Source organism: Oryx dammah, unplaced genomic scaffold (assembly GCF_014754425.2).
Source record: "Oryx dammah isolate SB20612 unplaced genomic scaffold, SCBI_Odam_1.1 HiC_scaffold_24, whole genome shotgun sequence".
Lineage (NCBI taxonomy): Eukaryota > Metazoa > Chordata > Mammalia > Artiodactyla > Bovidae > Oryx > Oryx dammah.
Genome location: NW_024070208.1, coordinates 69,947,951 through 69,974,262, shown reverse-complemented (window position 1 = coordinate 69,974,262; position 26,312 = coordinate 69,947,951). Strand labels below are relative to the sequence as shown.

General features: G+C 44.2%; 1 protein-coding gene, 1 long non-coding RNA gene and 1 pseudogene across 2 annotated transcripts in view; 1 reads left to right on the top strand and 2 right to left on the bottom strand.

Moving 5' to 3' along the window:
- The window catches only part of LOC120883302 (multidrug resistance-associated protein 4-like), a 296,729-nt gene extending 287,781 nt beyond the window's left edge, over positions 1-8,948 (bottom strand). Inside the window, 1 exon segment of the mRNA XM_040267344.1 lies at positions 8,875-8,948. Coding sequence (XP_040123278.1) covers positions 8,875-8,948 — 74 coding nt within the window.
- Positions 633-26,159, top strand: LOC120883313. Its single transcript, XR_005725734.1, has 3 exons — positions 633-643; positions 10,012-10,016; positions 26,030-26,159. It is a non-coding gene; the product is annotated as an uncharacterized LOC120883313 (long non-coding RNA).
- Positions 16,203-16,665, bottom strand: LOC120883309 (annotated as a pseudogene).
- Positions 26,160-26,312: the final 153 nt, after the last annotated feature.

The following is a 26,312-nucleotide window of genomic DNA, read 5'->3' as shown; positions in this document are numbered from 1 at the left end:
CTGATAACAGACCATCTCACTGACTGCTTGCTTCTCCTTTCTCGCACTTTAATTCCCACTCTTATTTTTTAAATTCATCAATAAAGAGTGAACCATTAAAATCCTAGATACCCACTCTCAACCTCAAAAAGGCAGAACCCCAAGTCCAAGCTTGCTCATGAGCTCGCCCTTTCTACCCAGGACCTCGCTGTGTCACCCCAGGGGTGCCTTGTACCTTCCAGGGCATGTGAGTGATACGCCTTGGTATTTCAAAGTTCCCTGATGGTTGTTTCTGAGACGTGTCTCCCAATCCTAAGAAACACAAGGGCCAGTCTAGCCACAACACTGGCTGCAAAAGGAGAATTTCTGTGGGGGCTGCGCACTAGTATGAGCCCTGGTGAGCACAGCCCCAGGCAACCCTGGCAAAAGCCTCACTGTCTACAGGCCAAGACCAACAGGCAGAGAAAGTCCAAGATGGGTCTGGGACATCTTGTGCCATAAAATAAGGAAGCACTCAAGGAATGATGAGGATGTGTAGAAGGACAGAGAACCTTGAATGGCTCTTGCTACACAAATCTAAGATACTTAGAGCATCAAAACAATCAAATGGCAATGAACCTTAACCCAGTAAATAATGAAAGAATCCATGAATCCGTAGTGCTATGTAAACAGGAGAGAAAGGAAAGCTCTTGCAAACAAATCCAAACAAACATAAAAGGAGAAATCAGTTACTTTTAAGCTGTATACATAACTGAAAATGTACTATACTGAATAATTTTCAAGTGTAAGGTCTTTTTTATCTTTATATGAGGAAAAGCCATTGGGAAATTGTTTTGTGATTCAATTTGTAAACTATGTGTCCCAAGACATGTCTGATCTAGATAGATGCTTAGTCCTGTGTGCAAATCAAGTGCTGGTCCAAAAGACTGCTGAAATTTTATATATTTACTGATATTTTACACTTTTTTATCCTGCATGTCCTGTAAAGTTATAAGTCTGCCCAATAAAAATGTTTAACAATTCAGAAAAAAAGGAACAATCAAGTCAGAAAATCATCAATGGAAATTAAAAATAGTGTGTGAAAGCTTGAAGTAGAAGATGATATTTACATAATCTCAACTTATCTCTCTGCAATTATTTATTATAAAGGGAAAAAAACAGTAACTGTACAGATGATCCCACCAAAACACCTCTTCAGATTGATTATGCATTATTTAAATGATAGTAGTTAGAATGCAAAGATAGTCCACTGGTAAACACCATTTCACTTATGTGCCAGGGTAAGGAAATTTCCAAGGCCAGACCATAATAACCTGTGGATAGAGATCAAACCAGTCAGTCCTAAAGGAAATCAACCCTGAATATTCATTGGAAGGCCTGATGCTGAAGTTCCAATACTTTAGCCAACCTGATGCAAACAGCTGACTGATTAGAAAAGACCCAGATGCTGGGAAAGATTAAAGGCAAAAGGAGGAGAGGACAGCAGAAGATGAGATGGTTAGATAATATCACCGGCTCAACAGACATGAACTTGAGCAAACTATGGGAGAGAGTAAAGGACAAGGAAGCCCGGTGTGCTGGTCCATGGGGTGCTGAGTCGGACATGGCTGAACGACTGAATAACAGCAATGACAGAGATCACATTTCTTCTCTCCTGTTATTCCTACGACAACCTGGGTACAGATGCTCAAGAACTATTTATTGAATGTATGAATATCCATGACTCATTAAAGAAGCAATAAGATAGACTGAACTTCAGATTTTGCTAATCTGGGTATCTTGGTGCCCTGGTCCAGGAGTCAGAAGACTGGACTCTAGTCCCAGCTGTGGTGCTGAGTACCCAGGGCCTCAGCTGTCCTCTGCTCCACATCTCCACTCCAGTTCAGCAGCTCCACGATCTCTAGGTCTCAGTTACCTTCCAAAACAATGGTACACATCTAGGAGCTTTACCACTAAGCAGGTTTGACACATGTTGTGTGATTTATTCCACAGTTGTCCCCTACAGAAAATGCTCAGGGAATCAGCACTGGGACTGATTGACATCCAGATGATGACATCCTGCCCCAAAGTGAAAGCATTAGTCACACAGTTGTGTCCGACTCTTTGCGACCCCATGGTCTGTCCATAAAATTCTCAAGGCAAGAATACAGGAGTGGGTAGCCATTCCCTTCTCCAGGGGATCTTTCTGACTCAGGGATTGAATGAGGTTCTCCTGCATTACAGCCAGATTTTTTACCACCTGAGCAACAAGGAAGCCCACAAAATTCCTTTTTAAAATTCTGCTTAAAGAGGAAAAGATGCTCAACATCAAAGTATCTTTGGATCCAGATTCCTTCCTAACTTTCGATGGGAAAGTTTAACATTTATTTATAGCATTAAATAATGTTCAAAATGTGGTATTTATTTTTTAATTAAACTTTTTATTTTGTAAAGGAGTATATTCAACGGACAACATGGTAGTTTCAGGAGGACAGCAAAGGGACTGAGCCGTACATACACGTGTATCCATTCTCCCTCAAACCCCCTCCCATACAGGCTGCCACATAACACTGAGCAGTTCCCTGTCCAATACAGTAGGTCCTTGTTGGTTATCCAACCTAAATACAGTGGTATGTACTTGTCCCTAACAAACTCCCTAACTATCCCTTTCCCCCTTCACTCTCCCTGACAACCATAAGTTCATTCTCTAAAGTCTGAGTCCATTTGTCAAAATGTGGTATTTAATTGAAATGTATGCAGTCTTTCACTTTTGTTTAATACAGTTTATTGCTAATTAGGATGTGATGCACATCTATGACCATATATTTTGGTGCATCTTTCCTTTTTCCAAATTCCCAGAAGTAGAATAAGGGCTGAATTGTTTTCCATTAGGTTCAGATTAATCTGCCTTCTTAACAGTTCTTTGTGAGCTTATTTCATTGTCAACTTTGAGTAACTGAATTACAGTTTTTCTAGGCCTAAAGTTAAAAATAATTCAAGGAGTTTTAATTTGAATTTATTTGACTTATGCATGCTTAGTCATTCAGTCCTGTTAAGACTCTTTGCAAACCCATGGACTATAGCCTGTCAGACTCCTCTGTCCATGGGATTTTCCAGGAAAGAATGCAAGAGTGGGTTGTCACTTGATTTGTAAAGATGGAACACTTTTTATGTCTCTTGATCATTTGTCTTTCTTCAAATGTCTATTAATATATTTTATATAGAGCATTTATATTTTTGAAATAAGTTGTAATTGTGCACATAATACTTTTCAGATTTTCATTTGTTCTTTAAAGGTTTAAAATTATATATCATTAAATAAAATCAAGCTTTTCTTTTTCATTTCTCCTGCTGCTTTTGTAGTATGTCTTCTGTAGTATATCCTAAAATCATCTAAATCTCTGTGTTTTAGTCTAGCTTTTTTCTTATTTTATTTCTAATATTAAAGGCAGCTAGAACTTTTTTGTTTGTTTGCTTAGTTTTTGATATAGGATAGGCCCCATTTTTTCCTAAAACAGTCCATTCTCCCATTATGGTTTACTGACTTTTTCTTATTCCTCACTATCGGAAATAAGAAGCACAGTTAATGAAGCGTGTCCAGCTTTGAGACTCTGTCCTCACTGCAGCCTCTGGGGTGAGCTCTGCATTTCTCTCCACCCTCGTCCCAGAGGCCAGCAGGTTGGGGGTGAGTGCAGGACCTGTCCCCAGGATGGGGCACAGTCTCGGACCAGATGCCCGTGGCCCATCAGGAAGCTGTTAAATCCTTGCTCCCCTGACACTGGCCATGTCTCTGTCAGTGAACTGTCCGCTTGCAAAGGGAGTGTGGATGTGGAAACTGTCTGGTATCGAGACAGACTCTCTGGAGACACTTTTCTGAGAAGCTGAGGACATGAGGGGGGATGTGAACTGGCCGAGTGCTGAGAGGGTTTAGGGAGGTTGGTCCTGCTAGGCCCTCACTAACTATCGATTGTGAATGGATAGAAATGTTTAATTTCAAACTATGATTCTTTGCACCATTTTCAGAATACCACCTGTTATTCTTCATTAACAGTCAGAAATCCACACGCTGTAGATGGAGGCTGGTTGAGCTCTCCAGGGCCCTTTCTCTGACCTTGACCTGTTCCCAGGGAATGTTTAGTTTGATGAGTTTTGGTAATTTTACACTATAACCACAGCCTCAAGCAAGAAATAGAACATCCCAAAGGTATAGTCAAATTTACTGGTATGTCCTTACAGCAAAACACACTGCCTAACAAATTTAAATTTATCTCCTGTAGTTTACTCTTGATCTTTTTGGTCTTTGTAGTTCTGCACCTGATCAGCCTGAGACTAGTGTCCTTTCAGAGGCAGCAAGTGGATAATTTTCCACCCGGAGTCTTCCATGGGTCCCCCAGTGTGTTGATTCCCTACCCTCTGTCGACCTGAAACAAATAGACTGTCAGATATTTCTTCAGCAAAGATGGGCTTATCCAGAATCAGCAGAGAATGGCAGTTTGAGGTCTGCATTTGTGGAGAGCCAAGTGTAAGTCCCCAGAGTGCCAGAGCTGGAGAGCACTTTTACAGAGGGCAAGAGGAGGTTGGGAGGGTTCTTACAGAGTCATGGCTTTTCATTGCCTGCATCCTTGCCAGGAAAGGAGAAGAGTCTCTCTTCCTGTTGGGGGCTGCTGCTGTTGTAGCCTCCTCTATCAAAGTTCTCAGAGGCTTTCTACTGGGGACCACATAGGATTGCTGGAGCACTCTGTGGTGGTGATGAGTGCTCTTTGTCAGGGGACTTTGTCCTGTTCAGAGCATCACCGATCCTCTCAGCATCCCAGGGAGGTGTTCTCTCCAGGTCTTCACCCCACTTTCCCAAGGCCAATACTGAGAGGTTATGTGGCTGGTTCACGGTCATATAACCAGGAAGTGGCAAAGTCTAGACTCTAACACAGGAACACTTCCAAATGAGGCACATCAGGTGCCATTTTTGTTTTGCATTAATTTTTTTAAAACTGTGGGAAATGCACACAACATAAAATTTACCATCTTGACGATTTTTCAAGCACACAGTTCATTTTGGTAACTATGTACTGGTGTACTATCAAACACTAACTCCCCACTTCCCTTGCCCCCAGCTCCTGGCAACCAGGAGGCTACTTTGTTTCTCTTTGAATTTGACTGCTCTGAGGACTTCACGTAAATCAAATCATAAAATCTTTGTCTTTTGTGATGCACCATTTTGCAACCCCACCAGTGTCCAGGGTTCCAGTTTCTTCACATCCTTGCCAACACTATTGTTTCTTCCCTTTGTTTCCCATGTGTGAGCTGGTGTCTCATTGTGGTGCATAACTAACACAACATGGTTAAGCAACTTACTCCAATAAAAATCAAGTCTAAAAAAAACATGAGATATAATTTTTAAAAAATTGTGCATGTGCAGATATGGAAAGATTTCTAGGGGAAAGACTAAGAATAACCAAAATATCAGCAGGTAGACCTGGCTAATAAAAATAAATCCTTATTCCTTTCTTCTTGTAAGTGCTCAGTCATATCCAACTCTTTGCGACCCTATGGACTATAGCCCACCAGGCTCCTCTGTCCATGGGATTCTCTATGCAACAATAATGGTGGGGGTTGTCATTTCTTACACTGGGGATCTTTCTAACCCAAGAATCAAACCTGCGTCTCTTGTGTCTCCTGCACTGGCAGGTAGAATCTTTACCTCTGTGCCACCTATCTGGGAGGCCCTTCTTCTTCTATAGTTTTAAGTTTTTTATAGAAATAGAAAATATATATATTCTTTTCTAAAATTCACAATTACCAATAGTCAAAATGTATTCCTTCTCTTAGACTCTCAGTCCTACCTGTGCTGTGAAAACACTAAAACCTCAGTGTGGTCATTTGTATAAAGTCAGTAAGCTAGTTACTGGCATCATTTACAAGTTGAGAAAGCAGATGAAATGTGAGAAGAAAATCAAACACCCAATGAGAAGATGGAAACTCAGTTTCTCTACAAGGTGGGCCTTGTCTCTGGGCAGCACTTCCTGCCTGGGCTCATTTCAGTTTCCCAGGACAGCGAGTGGGACATGAGGAAATCACAAGAGTACCTCGGACTTTACAAACAGGATGGCAATTGTGGTCACCAACTAATTTTACAAAGTCTGGACCCCTCTTAAAAGTTAGCACTGAAGGAACAACGCCAGTGGGAGGAGAGGCTTAAAGCAGAAGCCAGCCTCCACCTTCCATCAGAATCTCCTGGAGCTTGTTTAACCCCACCCCCACCATTTCTAAATTTACAGAATTGGTCTAAAAGGACTTGATAGGGAGATTTGCATTTCTAACAAGCTCCCAGGTGACAAGGATGCCGCAGGTCTGAGAGCCATACTCTGAAACAGCTGCCCTAAACCTTGATTATAGAGATGTTTCACGAGCATCATCTCCAACAGCAAGAACTTCAAGAACTTCCCTCGAGAAACTCCTGCCTACAAGATCAAAGGTGTGTTTGCGTTTGCCTTCTCCCTGCATTTAAGAACACGTATCGAAAGAGAAGCAGCTCAGAATAGCAGTTACATACAGGCCACCACAAACTCAGGAGCCAGACTCCTGATTTGGGATCCAACTTTCACTATTAAGCTGTATGATGCAGGCAAGTTACTCAAACTCTTAGAATTTGGGGGAGAATGGATACGTGTATCGGAGAAGGCAATGGCACCCCCACTCCAGTACTCTTGCCTGGAAAATCCCATGGATGGAGGAGCCTGGTAGGCTGCAGTCCATGGGGTCTTGAAGTCAGACACAACTGAGCGACTATGACGGAGTCTGTTTCCTGTCCACACGAGACTATCACAACATTGTAAATTGGCTATACTCCAATATAAAATAAAGTTTAAAAAAATTACTCAAACTCTCTGCTTAAGTGAATTCACGTGTAAAATAAGAGGTAATAGCTCCTTCCAATTCCGCAGGAAAATTGGAAATGGGGGTCTACCCAAATCAATGAGAAGTCCTCATCTTCCCATTTCCATACACACACCTTTTGATAATCCACAATTAGAACATCCCTGGAGAGTTCCTTGCCCTGCCTGAAGTTAAGGAGAGGTGTCTCTACTTTGGTATCATTTACAGTTGTTGCCATTTAGTCACTCAGTCATATCCAACTCTTTTGCAACCCCATGGACTGTAGCCTGCCAGGCTCCTCTGTCCATGGGATTTCTCAGGCAAGAATACTAAAGTGGATTGCCATCTCCTCCTCCAGGGGATCTTCCCCACCCAGAGATCAAACCCATGTCTCCTGGGCTCCTGCTATGGCAGGCAAATTCTTTACCACTGAACCAACAGGGAATCCCACACCCATATTTTTCCTTCTTGACCCTTTTTCCTCAAGGGCTATCAAACGGCCAAGAGATGTAGCCACACACTCTGAATACACCACCGTCAAAACATGCACAGGAGTTTCTCTTTCCTGGGGATCCCCAAGGCCCTGCCACATAACAACAAAGGAAATACCAGAATGTGCTGGACAGATGAAGGTTTAGGGTCCAGGAATGAAAGATATAATAATCACTCAAGTGTGATTAAACACAGAGGTTCCATCCCACCTAGTTAGTGGTCCCAGCTACCAGATGGTGGAGAAGGCAATGGCACCCCACTCCAGTACTCTTGGAAAATCCCATAGATGGAGGAGCCTGGTAGGCTGCAGTCCATGGGGTCCCTAAGAGTCGGACACGACTGAGCAACTTCACTTTCACTTTTCACTTTCATACATTGGAGAAAGAAATGGCAACCCACTCCAGTGTTCTTGCCTGGAAAATCCCAGGGATGGGGGAGCCTGGTGGGCTGCCGTCTATGGGGTCGCACAGAGTGGGACATAACTGAAGAGACTTAGCAGCAGTAGCAGCAGCAGCAACAGCTACCAGATGGAAAACTTCAGTTAAGAGCTTCATCTCTCTGCGTCCCTTTTCATCTGTGAGTTTCCTCCCAGCTCAGGGACCCTTCAGTGGTTTCAGGACCAGAGGACTCCTGGGCAGGACCACCTGCATCAAGACCATGCACTGCTTCTGGAAAGGCTAGAGATGCAGATAAGACCCCACAGGCCTCAAGGACCCCATCCCCAGGGTGACTCTCAAAGGTGGAAGCAGAGACATTCACAGTTAGGTAAGGAGCTGGTCAAATACATCCTCCAGTCCTCCCAATCTATCCCAGGTAAAAGCAAAATGGGTTCAAGAATCATGTCCCCGTTCATTAAATAAAAAACAATAGTGTTCTTACACACATGAAATGTGTCACAACTAGATACCAGGATGTACAGTGAGAGATGCACACGGAGAGAAAGAGGGAGGCAGGGAGACACGGTCACAGACACAGGGCAAGGGAGCCCAGTGCGGTTGGACTCAGCTGTCACCTAAGGAATGTGGGGAAAGGAGGGGACACTGTTGGAAGATGGCAACAGGAGCAGAGCACTGATTAGATAAAGGAAGCGGTTCAGGGCTGTGTGCTTAATGGGGAAAGTAAGAATTAGTTCAGAACTATGAATCCGGAGCTGTAATGGGGAAGGCGGCTAAGGATGGCGTGCGGGGTCCAGTCCTTCTCCCGCTGGCGGTGACCCCCGGGGCAGCCTGCGTTCTCAGCCTTCCTGCCCCTTGCTGCCACTGCCCCTCCTGCTCCCAGGGACTAAGGAGGCTGACGGGGCAGCGAGCCTCAAGGCAGGGAGACCCTGCGCCCCGTCACCAGGTCCCTCTTCCCGTTCCTGCTGCCCCTTCCCGCCGCCTCACCCAGCGGGCGCAGACAGGGAGCCCCGCGGCCGGCGTGGGGAGACCCCACCGCTACAAGCAGCCATCGGAAAGCAATCCCTCGCCCTGACCCTCGACCCTCAGCCCCTGAAAGGCGCAGCTCAGGCACTGGCCTGAGGCGGCGGGGTGTCTCAGCCCAGGCGGGGCTCACCAGGAGAACAGCCGCGAGCAGAAGTTCGCGTCCTGCAGCGGGTTGGGCTTCTCCTCCGGGGACACCGGCCGCATCTTGCCGGCCTGGACCCGCGCGGGCCGGGGGCGTGGGGTCGGGGCAGCCGGAGGCTACACGCAGGTATCAGGCGAGGCCGCAGGCGCCGCTGATGGAGGAGGCGAGGGAACCGTATGGCGCGGGGCGCAGGACCCCAGGCACCCTCGTTCCTGCACTGGGCTGCCAAGTCTACCAGAGGGCTCGCTCTGAGCTCTGGTCCCCACCCAGAAGGTGGAGAGGGAGGGGCAGCCTCAGCAGAAACGCCCCTCAGCCGTGGTGAAGACCAGAGAAAGCTGGCAGAAGGAGATAGCAGCCCGCCCTCTGGGCACGCTGCCCTCATCAGGACCAAACCAGGGCGCTGTGGGAAGGTCTCCAACTGGAATGGAGCAGGACCCTGGGGGCCTTCCTGGGAGAGACCCCACCCCACCGCGAGATACCCTGAGCTAGTGGCCTGTACTGGTCAGTGGAGGTGAGCACAGATGATGGGCACAAAGCTGCCAGGCTACTGAGATGACAGCCCCAGGCTCCCCAGTGTCTGTTCTGCTGCTAGGCTGGTCCTGAGGAATCCTGAAGGGAAAAGGAAAGACCACAGCACATTCTTCTCCTGGCACGAAGGACAGTTACTCAGCAGTGACCTGATGCACAGAGAAAAGTACATAAGCAAGATGTCAACGTTTACTTTGCTTATCCCTCAAATAAATAAATTTTGAATCAGCCAATAAGCAGGTATCAGTTCAAGAGGGAAATGAAAAACTTCAGATATTTTTCCCATACATGAAGCCCATATGGATATATTTGAAGAAAATAAATGCATTCAAAGAAATATTTCTGGAATGAATAAACAAAGTGTGGTATAAACATACAATGAAATATCACTCAGCCTTAAAAAGGAAGGAAATTCTGACACACGCCGCAGCGTGGATGAACCTTGAAGACTGTGATGTTGTGACTTATAATTAGAATATGTATTTAGTCTTCATGATGTTGCTGGCACAGCACTCCCAAAACCCTTAGGTGCTTTAAGGTAACAATGAAGAAGCATCTTTTGATAATTATCACAGGCCCCTTTCAACTACACCTGAGTTTTAGTGAATTCATCTGTTTGTCAGAAAAACCAAACACCTGATTAAAGGGTTGGCATTTTCAGCCACAATCTCCATGTCAAGGGAGAAGAAGGACTGGAAACTGTTGAACTAATGGCCAATGCATTAACCAGTCTTGCCTAAAGTATGCTTCTATGAAGCCTCAATAAAAAACCAATAGGACGGGGTTCACAGAGCTTCCCAGCTAGTGAACCTGTGCAGGTGCAGGGAGGGCGACTCACCTGGAGAGGCCTGGAAGCCCCTGCCCCTCCCCCTACCTTGCTTTCTGCATCTCTTCCATCTGGCTGTTCTGGAGTTGAATCCTTTTATAATAAACTAGTGATCTAGTTGAGTAAGCCGTTTTCCAGAGCTGTAAGCCACTCTAGAAAATTACCAAACCCAAGGAGGAGGTTATGGGAAGCCTGATTTATGATCATCTGTAAGAAAAACAGGTAACCACCTAGACTCACCACTGGCTTCTGAAGTTGAGAAGAAGGGGTAGTATTGTGGGACAGGGTCCTTGACCTATAACAAGGTCTAACAAAAACTCCAGGCAGACAGTGTCAGAACTGACTTAATTGTAGGACACAGTTGTGTCTGTATAGTCTGAGAACTGGTTCAGTTCAGTCACTCAGTAGTGTCCGACTCTTTGTGACCCCCATGGGCTCTAACACACCAGGCCTTCCTGTCCATCACCAACTCCTGGAGTTTACTCAAACTCATGTCCATTGAGTTGGTGATGCCATCCAACCATCTCATCCTCTGTCATTCCCTTCTCTTCCTGCCTTCAATCTTGCCCAGCATCAGGGTCTTTTCAAATAAGTCAGTTCTTTGCATCAGCTGGCCAAAGTACTGGAGTTTCAGCTTCAACATCAGTCCTTCCAATGAATATTCAGGACTGATTTCCTTTACGACGGACTGGTTGGATCTACTTGCTGTCTAAAGGACTCTCAAGAATCTTCTCCAACACCACAGTTCAAAAGCTTAAATTCTTCAGCACTCAGCTTTCTTTATAATCCAACTCTCACATCAATACATGACTACTAGATAAACCATAGCTTTGACTAGATGGACCTTTGTTGGCAAATTAATGTCTCTCCTTTATAAGAAGCTGTCTAGGTTGGTCATAACGTTTCTTCCAAGGAGCAAGGGTCTTTTAATTTAATGGCTGCAGTCACCATCTGCAGTGACTTTGAAGCCCAAGAAAATAAAATCTGTCACTGTTTCCACTGTTTCCCCATCTATTTCCCATGAAGTGATGGGACCAGATGCCATGATCTTCGTTTTTTGAATGTTGAGCTTTAAGCCAACTTTTTCACTCTCCTCTTTCACTTTCATCAAGAGGCTTTTTAGCTCCTCTTCACTTTCTGCCATAAGGATGATGTCATCTGCATATCTGAGGTGATTGATATTTCTCCCAGCAATCTTGACAGACTGAAAAATCACAATCTCAGAAAACTGAAGATTAGCTGTACTTAAAACAATCAAGGTGACGCTGGTCAGACCACCAATGACTAACTTCAAGACGACTGTCAGGGCAGACTCTGCTCTTGATACTTATAGCCCTCTCCCTGTCTATAAAAGCTCTTGTCCACTATCAACAGTGGGGACAGTCAGCCTTTGGACAGTTGCCCACTCTCCCCCGACTCATATATACTGGCATCTAAAATAAAGTTCTTTTCCACCAACCTGGTCTCTGTATTGGCTTTTGAGCGGCGAGCAGCCTGACGCCCCGCACCCCTTCAGTATCATTTTTTGGCCTTCTATGGTCAGCCTTTGAACTATCACAGCACCAGCCATGGTGAGAGGGGAGTGACTTTTAGTGTTATAACGTATGATCAGAGACCAGACCACAGTCAACACCATCTTGATTAGCTGGTTCAAGCCAGTTTCTGTGCCATCCTGTTTTTCTCAATATACGTGCCCCTCTTCCTTCCTGTCTCAACAGCATGGACACATTGTTTCCATAGTTACAAGGCCATCTTAGCCTGTCATCTTGAAGTCCATACTTGTGTATAGGGTTACACAGGGTTCTATGTGTACCCTGATGCCTATGTCCTTCCCTTTCCCATTTAAGCTATACCAGGTTGTCTTCCTCAAATGAAGGGCACCAGGGACTCCCACTTATTTTAGGCACAACATCAAGCCCCAGCCAAGAGGGAGTTGCCTTCAGTTCAGTCACTCAGTAGTGTCTGACTCTTTGCAACCCCATGAATCGCAGCACGCCAGGCCTCACTGTCCATCACCAAATCCCGGAGTTCACTCAGATTCATGTCCATCGAGTCAGTCATGCCATCCAGCCATCTCATCCTCGGTCGTCCCCTTCTCCTCCTGCCCCCAATCCCTCCCAGCATCAAAGTCTTTTCCAATAGGTCAACTCTTCCCATGAGGTGGCCAAAGTACTGGAGTTTCAGCTTTAGCATCATTCCTTCTAAAGAAATCCCAGGGTTGATCTCCTTCAGAATGGACTGGTTGGATCTCCTTGCAGTCCAAGGGACTCTCAAGAGTCTTCTCCAACACCACAGTTCAAAAGCATCAATTCTTTGGTGCTCAGCCTTCTTCACAGTCCAACTCTCACATCCATACATGACTACTGGAAATACCATAGCCTTGACTAGACAGACCTTAGTCGGCAAAATAATGTCTCTGCTTTTGAATATGCTATCTAGGTTGGTCATAACTTTCCTTCCAAGGAGTCAGCGTCTTTTAATTTCATGGCTGCAGTCACCATTTGCAGTGATTTTGGAGCCCAAAAAATAAAGTTTGACACTGTTTCCCATCTATTTCCCATGAAGTGATGGGACCAGATGCCATGATCTTCGTTTTCTGGATGTTGATCTTTAAGCCAACTTTTTCACTCTCCTCTTTCACTTTCATCAAGACGCTTTTTAGCTCCTCTTCACTTTATGCCATAAGGATGATGTTATCTGCATATCTGAGGTTATTGATATTTCTTCCAGCAATCTTGATTCCAGCTTGTGTTTCTTCTAGTCCAGCGTTTCTCATGATGTACTCTGCATATAAGTTAAATAAGCAGGGTGACAATATACAGCCTTGACGTACTCCTTTTCCTATTTGGAACCAGTCTGTTGTTCCATGTCCAGTTCTAACTGTTGCTTCCTGACCTGCATACAGATTTCTCAAGAGGCAGGTCAGGTGGTCTGGTAGTCCCATCTCTCTCAGAATTTTCCACAGTTGATTGTGATCCACACAGTCAAAGCCTTTGGCATAGTCAATAAAGCAGAAATAGATGTTTTTCTGGAACTCTCTTGCTTTTTCCATGATCCAGTGGATGTTGGCAATTTGATCTCTGGTTCCTCTGCCTTTTCTAAAACCAGCTTGAATATCAGGAAGTTCACGGTTCACATGTTGCTGAAGCCTGGCTTGGAGAATTTTGAGCATTACTTTACTAGCATATGAGATGCGTGCAATTGTGTGGTAGTTTGAGCATTCTTTGGCATTGCCTTTCTTTGGGATTGGAATGAAACTGACCGTATGCATTAAAACAAAACTGATTATATCAATACGTTTCCTACTGAACCTTCAGGCATAGGGAGAAATTGGTCTCTTTCTCTTCAAGATGATCTCCACAGGTAACAAAGGAAACACTCATTAAAGGTAAGGTGGGGCCCTTAATATTCAGGGAGGCTGGCCTGTGATGGAACAGTCACTGACAAAGCCCATCAACAATTCCCTGGGAGTAAAAGTAGAATCTGGATAATGAAATAAAGTGTCACCTTTTCTCTCTCCCTTTGTGCTGAGTCTTGTTTCACTTGCTCACCGGGCACCTCATGCAGAAGCCTCACACCTGGCCCTTCAGACGAGACTCCCTGGCCTGAAAAGGCCGGGCTGACACCTCAGCGCTGAGGGCCGTGTGCAGAATCTCTGCACCCGGCACTGTGATTCAAGATGGCAGCCCCAGGTCTGCGTGCAGAGACGCTGAGCCCAGCTCTACGATTCAAAATGGCAGCAAGGGGGCCGTGTGCAGAGATGCTGACTCAGCATTACGACCTGGAGCCAGGAGCAGCACAGCCGAGCCTGTCCTGTGAGAACCCCTCCATCCCCCAGCTGACAGGAATCACACACAGCAGTCCCAGGAGTGCTTCTAGGAGAGAGTGTGTCCTCTAGAGCACATTCTATTAGGACACGTCACACCTGCCAGAGGGGCTCCCCAGGTGGCTCAGCAGTAAAGAACCTGCCTGCCAGTGCAGGAGACTCTCGTTGATTCCTGGGTCAGGAAGATCCCTTGGGGCTGAAAATGGCAAGCCACTCCAATATTCTTGCCTGGGAAATCCACTGACAGAGGAGCCTGGAGGGCTGCAGTCCATGGGATTGCAAAGAGTCAGACATGACTGAGTGACTAAGCACACACACAAACCTGGTTAAAGGACTGCCAGCCCCCCGTTTGGGTCTGACTGGGGAGGGTCAGTAACAAAGTAGGAAGAAATCAAACCATCTTTGGTTTTCCTGGTGACTCAGATGGTAAAGAATCTGCCTGCAATGGAGGAGACCTGGGTTTGATCCCTGGATTTGGAAGATCTCCTGGAGAAGGGAATAGGCAACCCACTCCAGTATTCTTACGTGGAGAGTTCCATGGAATTCTGGTGGATGGACAGGGAGGCCTGGCATGCTGCAATTCATGGGGTCGCAAAGAGTCGGACACAACTGAGCGACTGAACTGAACCGATAGTCCATGGAGTTCCAAACAGTCAGACAAGACTGAGTGACAAACATTTTCTAGCAATGAAAGCTGCTGCCATTTGAGAAGAAATGAGATCTTTTGCTTCCAACAGAGGTCCTCTCTTGGCTGCAGGGTGGAATTACCTGTGGGGTTTTAAAAAGCATGCCTCCTGCCTTCCCTCTCCTGAGATTCTGATTTAACTGAGATGAGGCTTCAGCACTGGGATTTACAGAGCTCTCCTGGTGATTTTACAAAGCACAATCCTTTGCCATGTTTAAGCTAGAAGGACTCTATCTGGACGAGGAACAGAGTAAACAAATCAGGTGATTCTGTAGGAGCAGGAGTGTGTTCTTCTGTGTCTGGGGTGTAGATGAGGTGGGGGAGGTGGGGGCCTATGATACCTCTTCCCCGCTGAGAGGTCTTCCTGTCCTCTCATTCCATGGCCTTTCCACGCTGCTCACCTGGATACATGGATTCTTCTGCCCCCTGGTGGTGGTGTCCAGTATAGCACACTTGTCCTTGGAGGTTTCATACCTGGCTCTGGTGGTAAAGAATCTCCCTGCCAATACAGAAGCTACAGGGTTCAGTCCCTGGTTCTGGATGATCCCCTAGAGCAGGAAATGGCAACCCATTCCAGTATTCTTCCCTGAAGAATCCCATATGGACAAAGGAGCCTAGCAGGCTACAGTCCATGGATTCACAAGAGTCAAACATGATTTAGTGACTAAACCACCACAGCCTTAGTTCATCACAAACCTGAGCCTGAGTCCCAAGGTGTGGCTTGCTTGGAGGGAAATCCTGGGAACCACACAGGATGAGTAGCTCAGCAGTAACTTCAGGAGTCTCTCCTGTGCTGGGAAGCTCAAGGAGCTTGCCTGAGAAATCCACTGACAGAGGAGCCACCGGCCAAACACGAGTCTGTAACAGGGCTGTGAATGGAGTCCTCCTGTGCCTGGGTTCTGAAGGGTGTGTGTGTTCAGTCATGATGACTTTTTGGGACCCCATGGACAGAGGATGGGATTTCCCAGACAGGAATACTGGAGTGGGTTGCCATTTCCTCTTCCAGGGGATCTTCCTGACCCAGGAATGAAACCTGCATCTCTTGGGTCTCCTATAGTTGCAGGCAGATTCCTTACTACAAGTGAAATTGATCTTATCAGGCATTGACAGGTGCTTCCCAGCCTCAGTGGCCACTGCAGGACACAGGAGAGGCAAGTTCCTTGTCTGGGTTGGGAAGACGCCCTGGAGGAGGAAATGGCAACCCACTCCAGTATTCTTGCCTAGAGAATCCCATGAACAGAGGAGTCTGGCAGGCTACAGTCATAGGGCTGCAAAGAGTTGGACGTGACTGCACATAGCCAGTAACAAGTGGCTATGATATGGAGCATCAGAAAGTGCAGAGGTGTAAGTAATGAGAGTCCCAATAAACAGCAGCTGCCCCTTATTCTGCTGTGTGTGCCAGGATGTGTTTTCACTTAACTATCACATTTAATTATTTTTTGGTATATAAAAATTTATTACTATCATGCTTTCTTCATCCAAATTTATGATCTTGGTCTTTCCTTTTTGCCTTTGTATAAGGCCAAAAGAGAGACCCTGGCTAATTTGACAACCTTAAAGCGGACTCCAGGAATGTCACCAATGGCATGACCTTTGTAACCAAATCCAGCAACCATAATGCCATCATTTTCCTCAATAGAATTCAAGCAACCATCACTGGGTACAAAGGCTGTGATTTTTGCCATTCTTGATGAGCTGAACCCTGACACATTTCCTGATGGCAGAATTTGGTTGTTTGGCTTCAACCCTTACTTTTTCGAGCACAATTCTCTTGGCATGAGAAGCGCCTCCAAAAGGGTTGGCCTTCAGGGCTATGCCCAAATGGGCTTTCTTGTACTACTTACCATGCCACTTCTGGGCTTGTTGGTGGCTACAGAAATTCCTGGCAGTATGAAGACCACGACATTTGCCCATTCTGCCAGTATCACAGGCCTGAACAAAAGACTATCATGTTTAATTTTAACACAAGCTCGGAGGGTATTAGAAGCCCCATCTTACAGCACTTTAGGACCTTGATTAATGTCATAGGACTCCTAACTGACAGATGCAGCCTGTGAGCCCAGGCAGGTGGGACCCCACAGTCTGTCCCCACTCGACCCGTGTCCCACAGGACCAGGAGGTCTCCCTGCCCAAAGACCTGCTCAGCAGCTTCAGCCTGACTCCCCGGGTGGGTCCGTGAGGTCCCTCCAGACTCTTACAGCCCCTTTGCTCCTACTGCCCCTGACTCGAATCCTTCCTTCTGCAGGGCAGCCCCCGAGAGCCCCATGATCGGCAGGAGGACACCCTTGTCCCCTTCTGCAGCCAACTCCGGGGGGGGGGGTCAGGCCAGGTTGTGAGGAGAATCAGGAGAGAAGCAGAAAGGGAGTGAGCTCATGGTCAACACTTATCTCTGACCTGGGACGTGCCTATCTCTCCCTGACACTTCCCACCACTCGTGGCAGCTCCCCTCCACGCCCCCCTCTTCATTACACGTGCTCCTGTAGCTCTGCTGTGAATCAGAGTCACCAGAGGAGGGGTCAGAATGCAGGTTCCTGGGCTCCATTCCCAAAGATCTGATCCAGAAGGTCACATAGTGGGGACTTGGAATTTGAATTTTTAACCAACAACCCAGTGGGTTTTGATTCAGAGGGTCCTCTGAACACACTTTGAGCAGCATTCAACAGACCTGTCACTTACATCCGTGGCCCCATGTCAAGAGTACAAATGAAGCCCATGTCAAGAGTACAAATGAAGCCCATACTATATGTTTAAACAGTTAAAAGTTATAAATCAGTCGATCAAAATTGTCAAGTACACCTTCCTAACTATTAAAACCTGGCAGACTGGTGTTTTGGACACTGAGCTCCAAGCCAGAAGGCAGGACATCAGAAGGAGGGGCCGCCCAGTCCTCAGCCCTCCCCCTGCTCTTCCCACCTCTGGCTCTGACCCTCTTTGTGCCCTGGGGAATCTGCTGCTCAGAAAGAGCACCCCCAGCCTTCAAGTCCAAGCTCAGACCACCCTCTTCCACCCCTTAAAGAGCTGAATCTTGACCTCCTGTCGGGCTGGGACATGAGCCCCGGGAGGGAAGTGGGCACTGGCTCTGGGAGCAGGGATTTTGGGGTCCAGGTGCTCAGAGCACGGCCTGGAGGGGGAGGGGCTCCAGGTGGCCACACACCCTGGTCCTCTCTGCCTACCCCTGGGGAGGGTGCGACCACAGAATGATGGAGCAGGGCTTCTAAACCAGCGCTTTTCTGACTACTGTGAGCAGGAGTCACCCGGGATCCGGGGATTCTGAGTCAGTGGGTCTGGGTTAGAGACAAGATTCTGTGTTCTAACAGCCTCCCAGGGCAGGCCAAGGATGCTGGTCCACAGGCCTCGCTTAGAACAGCAGGGATCTGGAGCAGGGTGGGCGGAGATTTCCTGTAAAGAACCAGGAAGTGTATTTCCAGGCTTTGGGGGCCTTATGGTCTCTGCTCAGAAAAACATCTACTTCTGCTTCATTGACTACACTAAAGCCTTTCTGTGGATCACAACAAACTGGAAAACTTAAAGAGATGGGAATCCCAGACCACCTTATCTGTCTCCTGAGGAACCTGTATGCAGATCAAGAAGCAACAGTTAGAGTCGGACATGGAACAACTGCCTGGGTCAAAATTGGGAAAAGAGTATGACAAGGCTGTATATTGTCACTCTGATTTAATTTATATGAAATAGAATGTATGTATATCTATAACTGAATCACTGCTGTACAGCAGAAGTTAACACATTGTAAGTCAACTATACTTAAATAAATTTTTAAAGAAACATGAAAAAAAAGCTAAGGGTGTCATTAGGTTCATTATTAGTAATGTTTATTTTGGTTACTTGCTTAGCCTGGTGTTTGCCAGATTTTTCTACTTAAAAATATAATTCTTCCCTAAAGAATTAATCTGAGAAAATATTTTGAGTCCATGAAAATGCCATGTCTCCCCCAACCCCCAAACATTCACTGTCTGTTCAGCCAATGATGAAATCTGTCTAAATTATTTATGACAATGATGGCTGCCATATGGGACTTTTCTGTCAATCTGTTTAGATTTGTGAGTTGGCATTCTACTGCAAAAAAGAGCTTTCCCTTCCTCCTATTTTCTGTCTTATAGGAATCAATATAAATTCAGATTTAAAAAAATTTTTTATTGTTGTGAAATGTAGGGTTTTAAAACCCTCAATCCTCTGTTTATCGTTACTCATGACATTTCTAATGTGATATAAACTACATCTAAGAGACTCATTCTTGTCTAGATAGTCTGCAAAATGTAATTTGAAAAATGTTTTTCACATAATGTTCTCCAGAATTAAATATGATTAGATTTTGGATCAAACACTGTTTTGGAATATCCCAAGTTTCTGCCTATTGGGATGGATAATTGTGAGCATGGTTTCTGAGTGAAAGAATGAATTTAGTCAGAACCATTCAATGTATACTTTGTGTAAAGCATTTAGTGTGTCTTAACCTTGATTCTTAAAACACACACACACACACAAACACACAATCCCAGTTTGACTCCTAAGGCAAGTCAGATGGGTCTGGAGTACAGATGGAGGTTTCATAGTGCTGGGCATGTTATTCCTTCTTGTAATGTTATTTTTTAGGTCTAAATTCAAATAAATATATGTTTATCCCAATTTTCAACACATATTGCTGTTTTAGTTTTTGGGGAAAAAAAACTCCTTAGAACATCTGTGGGAAAGTGAAAGGGTGGGATGATTTGGGAGAATGGCATTGAAACATGTATAATATCATATATGAAGTGAATCGCCAGTCCAGGTTCGATGCATGATCCTGGATGCTTGGGGCTGGTGCACTGAGACGACCCAGAGGGATGGTATGGGGAGGGAGGAGGGAGGGGGGTTCAGGATGGGGAACACGTGTATACCTGTGCTGGATTCATGTTGATGTATGGCAAAACCAATACAATATTGTAAAGTAATTAACCTCCAATTAAAATAAATAAATTTGTATTTAAAAAAAATAAAATACAAAAGCTCAGTTAATCCCTATTCTTTCTGTTTTTAAAGGATAATTAAGAGCTCACACATAAAATCTTGTGTTTAAAAAACTCTGAAGAGCTTTAAAGTAGCCTGTTGTATTTCCAGGTACCTTCTTCAACTTTAGGACCATGTTGCTGATTCAAGAATAGCATCAGTATAAATACATGCACAGTATTGGCTTGGGGGACCTCTAAATGTAAAGAGAAATTTAATTATTTCCAACTTTTTAATGCTATTACAAATATTGACAATGTACAGTAGGGCCTTTTGAAAGCCCATATGATCTCATTTTAAGCATAATAAGATGATAACAATTAATAAAGAGGGTAGTGTTGGAGAGGGTAGTACTGGTTGAAAGCTAATCACACATCCAGCATTGTTCAAAAGCAGTGTTTCTCACCTGCCTGGGATTAAGTATCAGTTTTATTTAATTTCACACTTTCAGTCCATTGCTGCCTCATCAGTGATCCACTGTGCACGGCCAGTGTGCAGCTCAGCCCTGGGCCCCTCCCCCTGCAAGTGCAACACCCACACTGGTCTCTGGGATGTTCAGGATCCCACCATCCTGAGTTGTGGATGTCACAGCACAGCTGATGGCTGAGTTTCTCGCTTTCTTAAATTTCCTGTGCGTACTTCTAACCTGGTTACAAACAGTTCACGGACTGGCACTAGTGCACAGCCCACATTGGGGGTGTCACTGTGATAGGTAATCTTTGCAGCAGCCCTCTGAGAGTCATACTATCCCCACTTCAACTTTCAGACAAAGAGGCTGAAGCACGGTGGGCTTCCCAACCTTAAGAGCCCATGATTAGCAGGCAGCCGATCTCGTATCCAAAACCAGTTTGTGTCCAAAGGAGCCAGGATTTGTCCCCGGAAGGCTGACGCCAGAGCTTGTGCTCCTCGCCGTGTGCTGGTGTCATTTTAACTACATGTGAAGGAGGAACAGTCTGGTTTAGCCCATCAGATAAGGACCTGCTCAAATACACCTTCTACAGTCTACAAACCTCCTTCAGCCACACCCATTTTGCTCTTTTCTCTTGGTGATTAAGAATCACCAAGGTTAGTGATTGCACCCTGTGTCTTTGGATGCTCTTGGTCCATCCATCATCCCAACCAAAGCAATGGTTCAAGAGCAGGAATTATATTCATTTTCCAGACAAACTAGCTGAGAGGCAGAGGTTAAGATACTCTCCCAAGCATGAAACTAAGTCTGCATGGCTGTAGGGTGTCCAGAGCCCGCTTTATCAAGGATGGTGCCAGTTTATTTCCCTGGAATCTTGCTGGTTATCGGTTTCCCATCACTGTCAAGTGTCCCACTCCGGACAGTACATTCTTTGGACACTCACACTGCTGGTGAGAGCAGAGAAAGACCTGACTGGCAGGTCAATGTGACTGATTCCCAAACCAGGGCTGTCTGTTATCCCAGGCTACCTCTTAGAATTTCGAAATTATAAATTTGAAAAGGAAGGTTTGTTCTCAGTCAACATTTATTCATTCAACAAACATTTACTGAGCACCCCCCACATGATGCACACTGTGCTGGAAGACGTAATTAAAAAGTGGGTAGGGCACAATTCCAAGTCTTTTTCTCACTTGATTTAATGAGAAAACAGACCACGTGTGAACACTGATAATCAGGGTGAAAGTGAAAGTGAGGTCGCTCAGTCCTGTCCGACTCTTTGTGACCCCGTCGACTGTAGCCTACTAGGCTTCTCCGTCCATGGGATTCTCTAGGCAAGAATACTGGAGTGGGTTGCCATTTCCTTCTCCAGGGGATCTTCCCGACCCAGGGATCGAACGCAGGTCTCCCGCATTTTAGGTAGATGCTTTAACCTCTAGGCTACATCCTATAGAAGCAGTGCACAATGGAAAAAACAGACCCTTTGTTTACAAATGAAGTATCTCAGGATGGTGACAACAGGACACTAACCAAGCATGGTTCAGTTTAACAAACAAGAGGTGCTCAGGGTCCTACAGAAATACGAGTTACCTAGGATGATGACTTCCTAGAGGTAGGTGACAACTGGGCTAACCCTGCAGAATGAGGATATCTCCCCTGTATGGACCTTCTCCTCTATTTTTTAGACCAGAGGGTATTGAGGAGAATCACTGAGTCATCATTTTGACTTAAACATCAGTCATCAAGAGTTCCCCCCACAGTACACCCTCATCACCTTCCTCTGGAGCTGTGATACATGCTATGGAGGGAACATGGAGATGTGCTGTCCTGACCTCCCTTCAAGGACTCGCTGTCCAGCTGCTGGAAGTGCTGCCAGTGGGCAAGTTTAAACCACCAGCCCCTCCGAGAGCAGCCTATGTGCACTACCCAACCAGGGGCAGGTATGACAGCCTGGCCAGTGGACGTGTCAGGACAACCCTGGAGAGCCCTCATCACTCCAGACCCCCATGTGGTCAGCTAAGGTCATCTGGCCAGTGTTCCTCTGCCCTATCCCGTTTCGTCCCTCCTGATTCCACAATGACCCCAGGGGCATCCCTGATACACATCCCAACACTAAACTCCATCCGAGTCTGCATCCTAGAGAACCAGCCTGCATGTATCAGAAAACATTCCAGTATTTGGGGATGATTTTTATTTGAAAATTACTGGTTACATACATATTTATAACATTATAAAACCCCCAAATAAAATATAAAATGGTAGAAACAAGGATTTTTTGTGTGAATGTGGTTACCTTTGTTTAAAATCCACAGTCTAATGTTGTCTGACCAAAATGAAATTGTTATATATTAATAACAAAAGAAAATGATTATGTTTAACTATATAAAAGTGCCATTTTATAGCTTATAAAAAGACTGAATGTTAGCAGTTCCACATGGTTCAATCTAATAGAAAAAAAATCCATTAGCATTTGAAATTTAGAAAACATTATACTTATGAACAACCCATAGATAAAAGAGTTAATGAATTAAAATAGTATTTAGAAAATACATAATACTTTGACTATTGATTGCACTAAGTATCAAAACTTGTAGGTTGCAGCTAAAGTGGATCTCAGAAAAAAATGTCAGCTTCATATACTTATATTAGAGAAATAATGACATTATTAATGTTTCCAATTTAAGAGTTTAGAGAAAAAAAAATCTCAGAGGAAAAGTTGAAGGGAAGAAAAAATGATGTGAGGAATTAGAAAAAAAAACAGAGCCTCAATGAAACAAAAAGTTGATTTTTTGAAAATAGGAAAAAGTTATGCAAGATTGTTAATAAAAAAGTGAAAGCTTAAAGAAAACTAAAAGCCAAAAGGACAGAGATGCTGAAGAGATTAAGCATATAAGATACTGTGAATATATTTATGCCAGTCAAGCTCAAAACTCACAGGAAACAAATCCACTTCTAGAAAAATGAAACGCACCAGAATGACTCTGCAGAAATAACAACCTTTACCAAAAGTTACCTAGACAATGATGGTTGCACAACCTTGTAAACATGACTAATGCCACTGAATTGTATGATTAAAAGTGGTTATATGGCAAATTTTATGTTATATATGTTTTACCACATTTTTTTAATGTAAAAAAAAAATTAAATCCTGTATCTAGAAGACAGTCTAGCACACATTTGTCCTTCATAAGCAAATCCCAGGAAGGGTTCCTACTTTGAGAAAGCATATTTTCTTTCTTCTCTTTTAGAGGGCATCCCCAGTGGCTCAATGGTAAAGAATCTGTCTGCAACGCAGGGGACACAGGAGATGAACATAAAATATTGTCCTATATTTTAACCATAGTTTTTTTGGAGGGCAACATCTCTCTTTCCTATAATGTCACTTAAACTACATGTATCATATGTTTTTCCTATGTTATGTCTAGTATTTTAACCAGAGATCTTTGAGTGGAAAAATGGATCATAGTTTTAAAGGAAGTAGTAACACAAAACAGCAACTTCACACTATCTTCAAGTAAACAGAAACCCTGACATAATTGGAAAGCAATATGTAATTCTGGAAACAGTAAAACAAACAAACAAACAAAAATCTGTGATAACTTTGTCTCAAATCGTAGAAAATGAGTTTGGCTCTGGAGTCTCTCAAGACACAAAATCTGGGAGACAGGTTTATTGGTGGCCTGCACTCTGATTTGGATAAGAAAGAAAACACTAACATATAAATAAAGATAATAAATCCTTTTGCAAGAGCTTGAAATCACTGAGTGAAGGAGGAGGGAAAAATTATAGAAAAAAATAAACATCTTGTGATATGTAAATATTTGTTGTTAATGCAAAAAAAGTACAATTTATGCAGTGCAAAAACCTATTGGAAAAATGCCTTTGGAATAGACATGAACTCATGGTAGAATCACAGAGCTGAATCAAAAATTGTTAAGGCTGAGAGGTGTCCCCTGGACATTCATAACATTCATAAAACCACACAGTCACTGTGAGTGATATCTGGCTATTTCCTTCAAAATGCACCTGGGGGTGGGGAAAGACAAAAACAAAATGTTTAAGAGTTTTAAAGTCCTTCTCCTAAGGCAACACATTTCTAGGTGCCTTCTTCATTTGAAGCAAATCATATCTACTGGAGACACAATTTTAAAAAAACAGGTGTGTTTATTCTACGGAGGAAGTAGCCCCATTAGAACCCTCAATGGGGCTGAACTTAATGCCAAACAACCTGTAGATCCACTAGAGTTCCGATCATTCTGATTAACAAATAAGTTTTATCACTAGAGCAAATTGATCAGTAAAATCATTTTACTAATTTGAAGCCTGGAGATAAACACAGGGTGACAAAGAGGCTGAGAAATCTATTAATCCTGTCTGCCCAAGGGTTTCTCATAATATGAGCACAACAAGTTTGGATGTTAATATCAGGTTGTAATCCCTCTGTTTTAAAAAACTCTGCTTGACAAGTATTGAAAATAAGGAGTAGGAAATGGAGAAAGTGTAACACTATGTAGCCATTAAAATGAATGAGACAACTATATGCATTGATATAACCTGAGATATAATATTAGCTGAAAAAAAGGAAAGAACAGCTGTCATCTGTGCTTAAAAACAGGAAGAGCACATGTTCAAAAGTTCTTCCTGATGCACAGAACACAGTCAACAAGATAGTCAACAGTGGTGCTGGGGCTCCATCTGGGGAGGAGCTGTGTGATGACAGGAGTGAAGGGTGATATACTTTCTGTTCATAAGTCCTTAAAAAATATGTTTAAAAGATTTAAATTTTGTAGCAGTATATGTATCATTTGTTTCAAAACTTATTATTAAAAATACCCTTTAATCATTTGCAGCAGCAGTCCCCAATCTTTTTGGCAAGGACCCAGTTTCATGGAAGACAAGCTGTCCACAGACAGAACAGAGGTGGGAGGGGAGGAGGTTCAGGTGCAATGTGAGTGATGGGGAGCAGCAGATGAAGCTTTGTTCACCAGCCCACCACTCACCTCCTGTTGTGCGGCCCAGTTCCTAACAGCCCATGGAGTGGTACAAGTCTGTGGTCCAGTGGCTGGGGATCCATGATTTAGAGTCTCTGAAGCTACTTAGAAGAACCATGGGTATATTTGTTTTATTGTTAGGAGGCAAGGCTTCTGACTACAGCCTTTTAAAAATGACCCCTATTAATTTTTATTTTTTTAATTGAAGGATAATCGCTTTACAGAATAGTGTTGGTTTCTGCCAAACATCAACATGAATGGGCCTTACGTATACATATGTCCCTTCCTTCTTGAACCTCCCTCCCCTCTCCCTTCTCATCCTACCCCTCTAGATTGTTAGTTACAGAGCCCAGGTTTGAGTTCCCAGAGTTATACAGCAAATTCCCACTGTCTATTTTACATTCAGTAATGTAAGATTCCATGTTACTCTCTCCATACATTCCACCCTCTCCTTCCTCCCCCCACCCCACCAGGTCCATAAGTGTTCTCTGTGTCTATGTCTCCATTGCTGCCCTGCAAACAATTCCATCAGCACCATCTTTCTAGATTCCCTATATACACGTTGGTATATGATACTTGTTTTTCTCTTTCTGACTCACTTCATTCTATATAATAGGCTCTAGGTTCATGATAACCTCATTTAGAACAGACTCAAATGTGTTCCTTTCTATGGCTGAGTAGTATTCCACTGTGTATATGTACCACTGCTTCTTTATCCATTCATCTGTCAATAGACATCTAGCTTGCTTCTACGTTCTAGCTATTGTAAGTAGTGCTGCTACAACATTGGGGTACACATGTCCTTTTCAATTTTGATTTCCTCAAAATATATGCCTCGTAGTGGGATTGCTAGGTCATATGGTTGTTTCATTCATAGTTTTTTTAATGAATCTCCATACTGTCTTCCATTGTGGCTGCATCAACTTACATTCGTACCAATAGTGAAAGAGGGTTCCCTTTTCTCAACACCCTCTCCAGCATTTAGTGTCTATAGACTTTTTGATGATGGCCATTCTGACGGGTGTGAGGTGATATCTCACTGTGGTTTTGATTTGCATTTATCTAACAATGAGAGATGTTGAGCATCTTTTCATGTGTTTTTTAACCATCTGTATGTCTTATTTGAATAAATATATGCTTGTCTTTTCCTCACCTTTTGA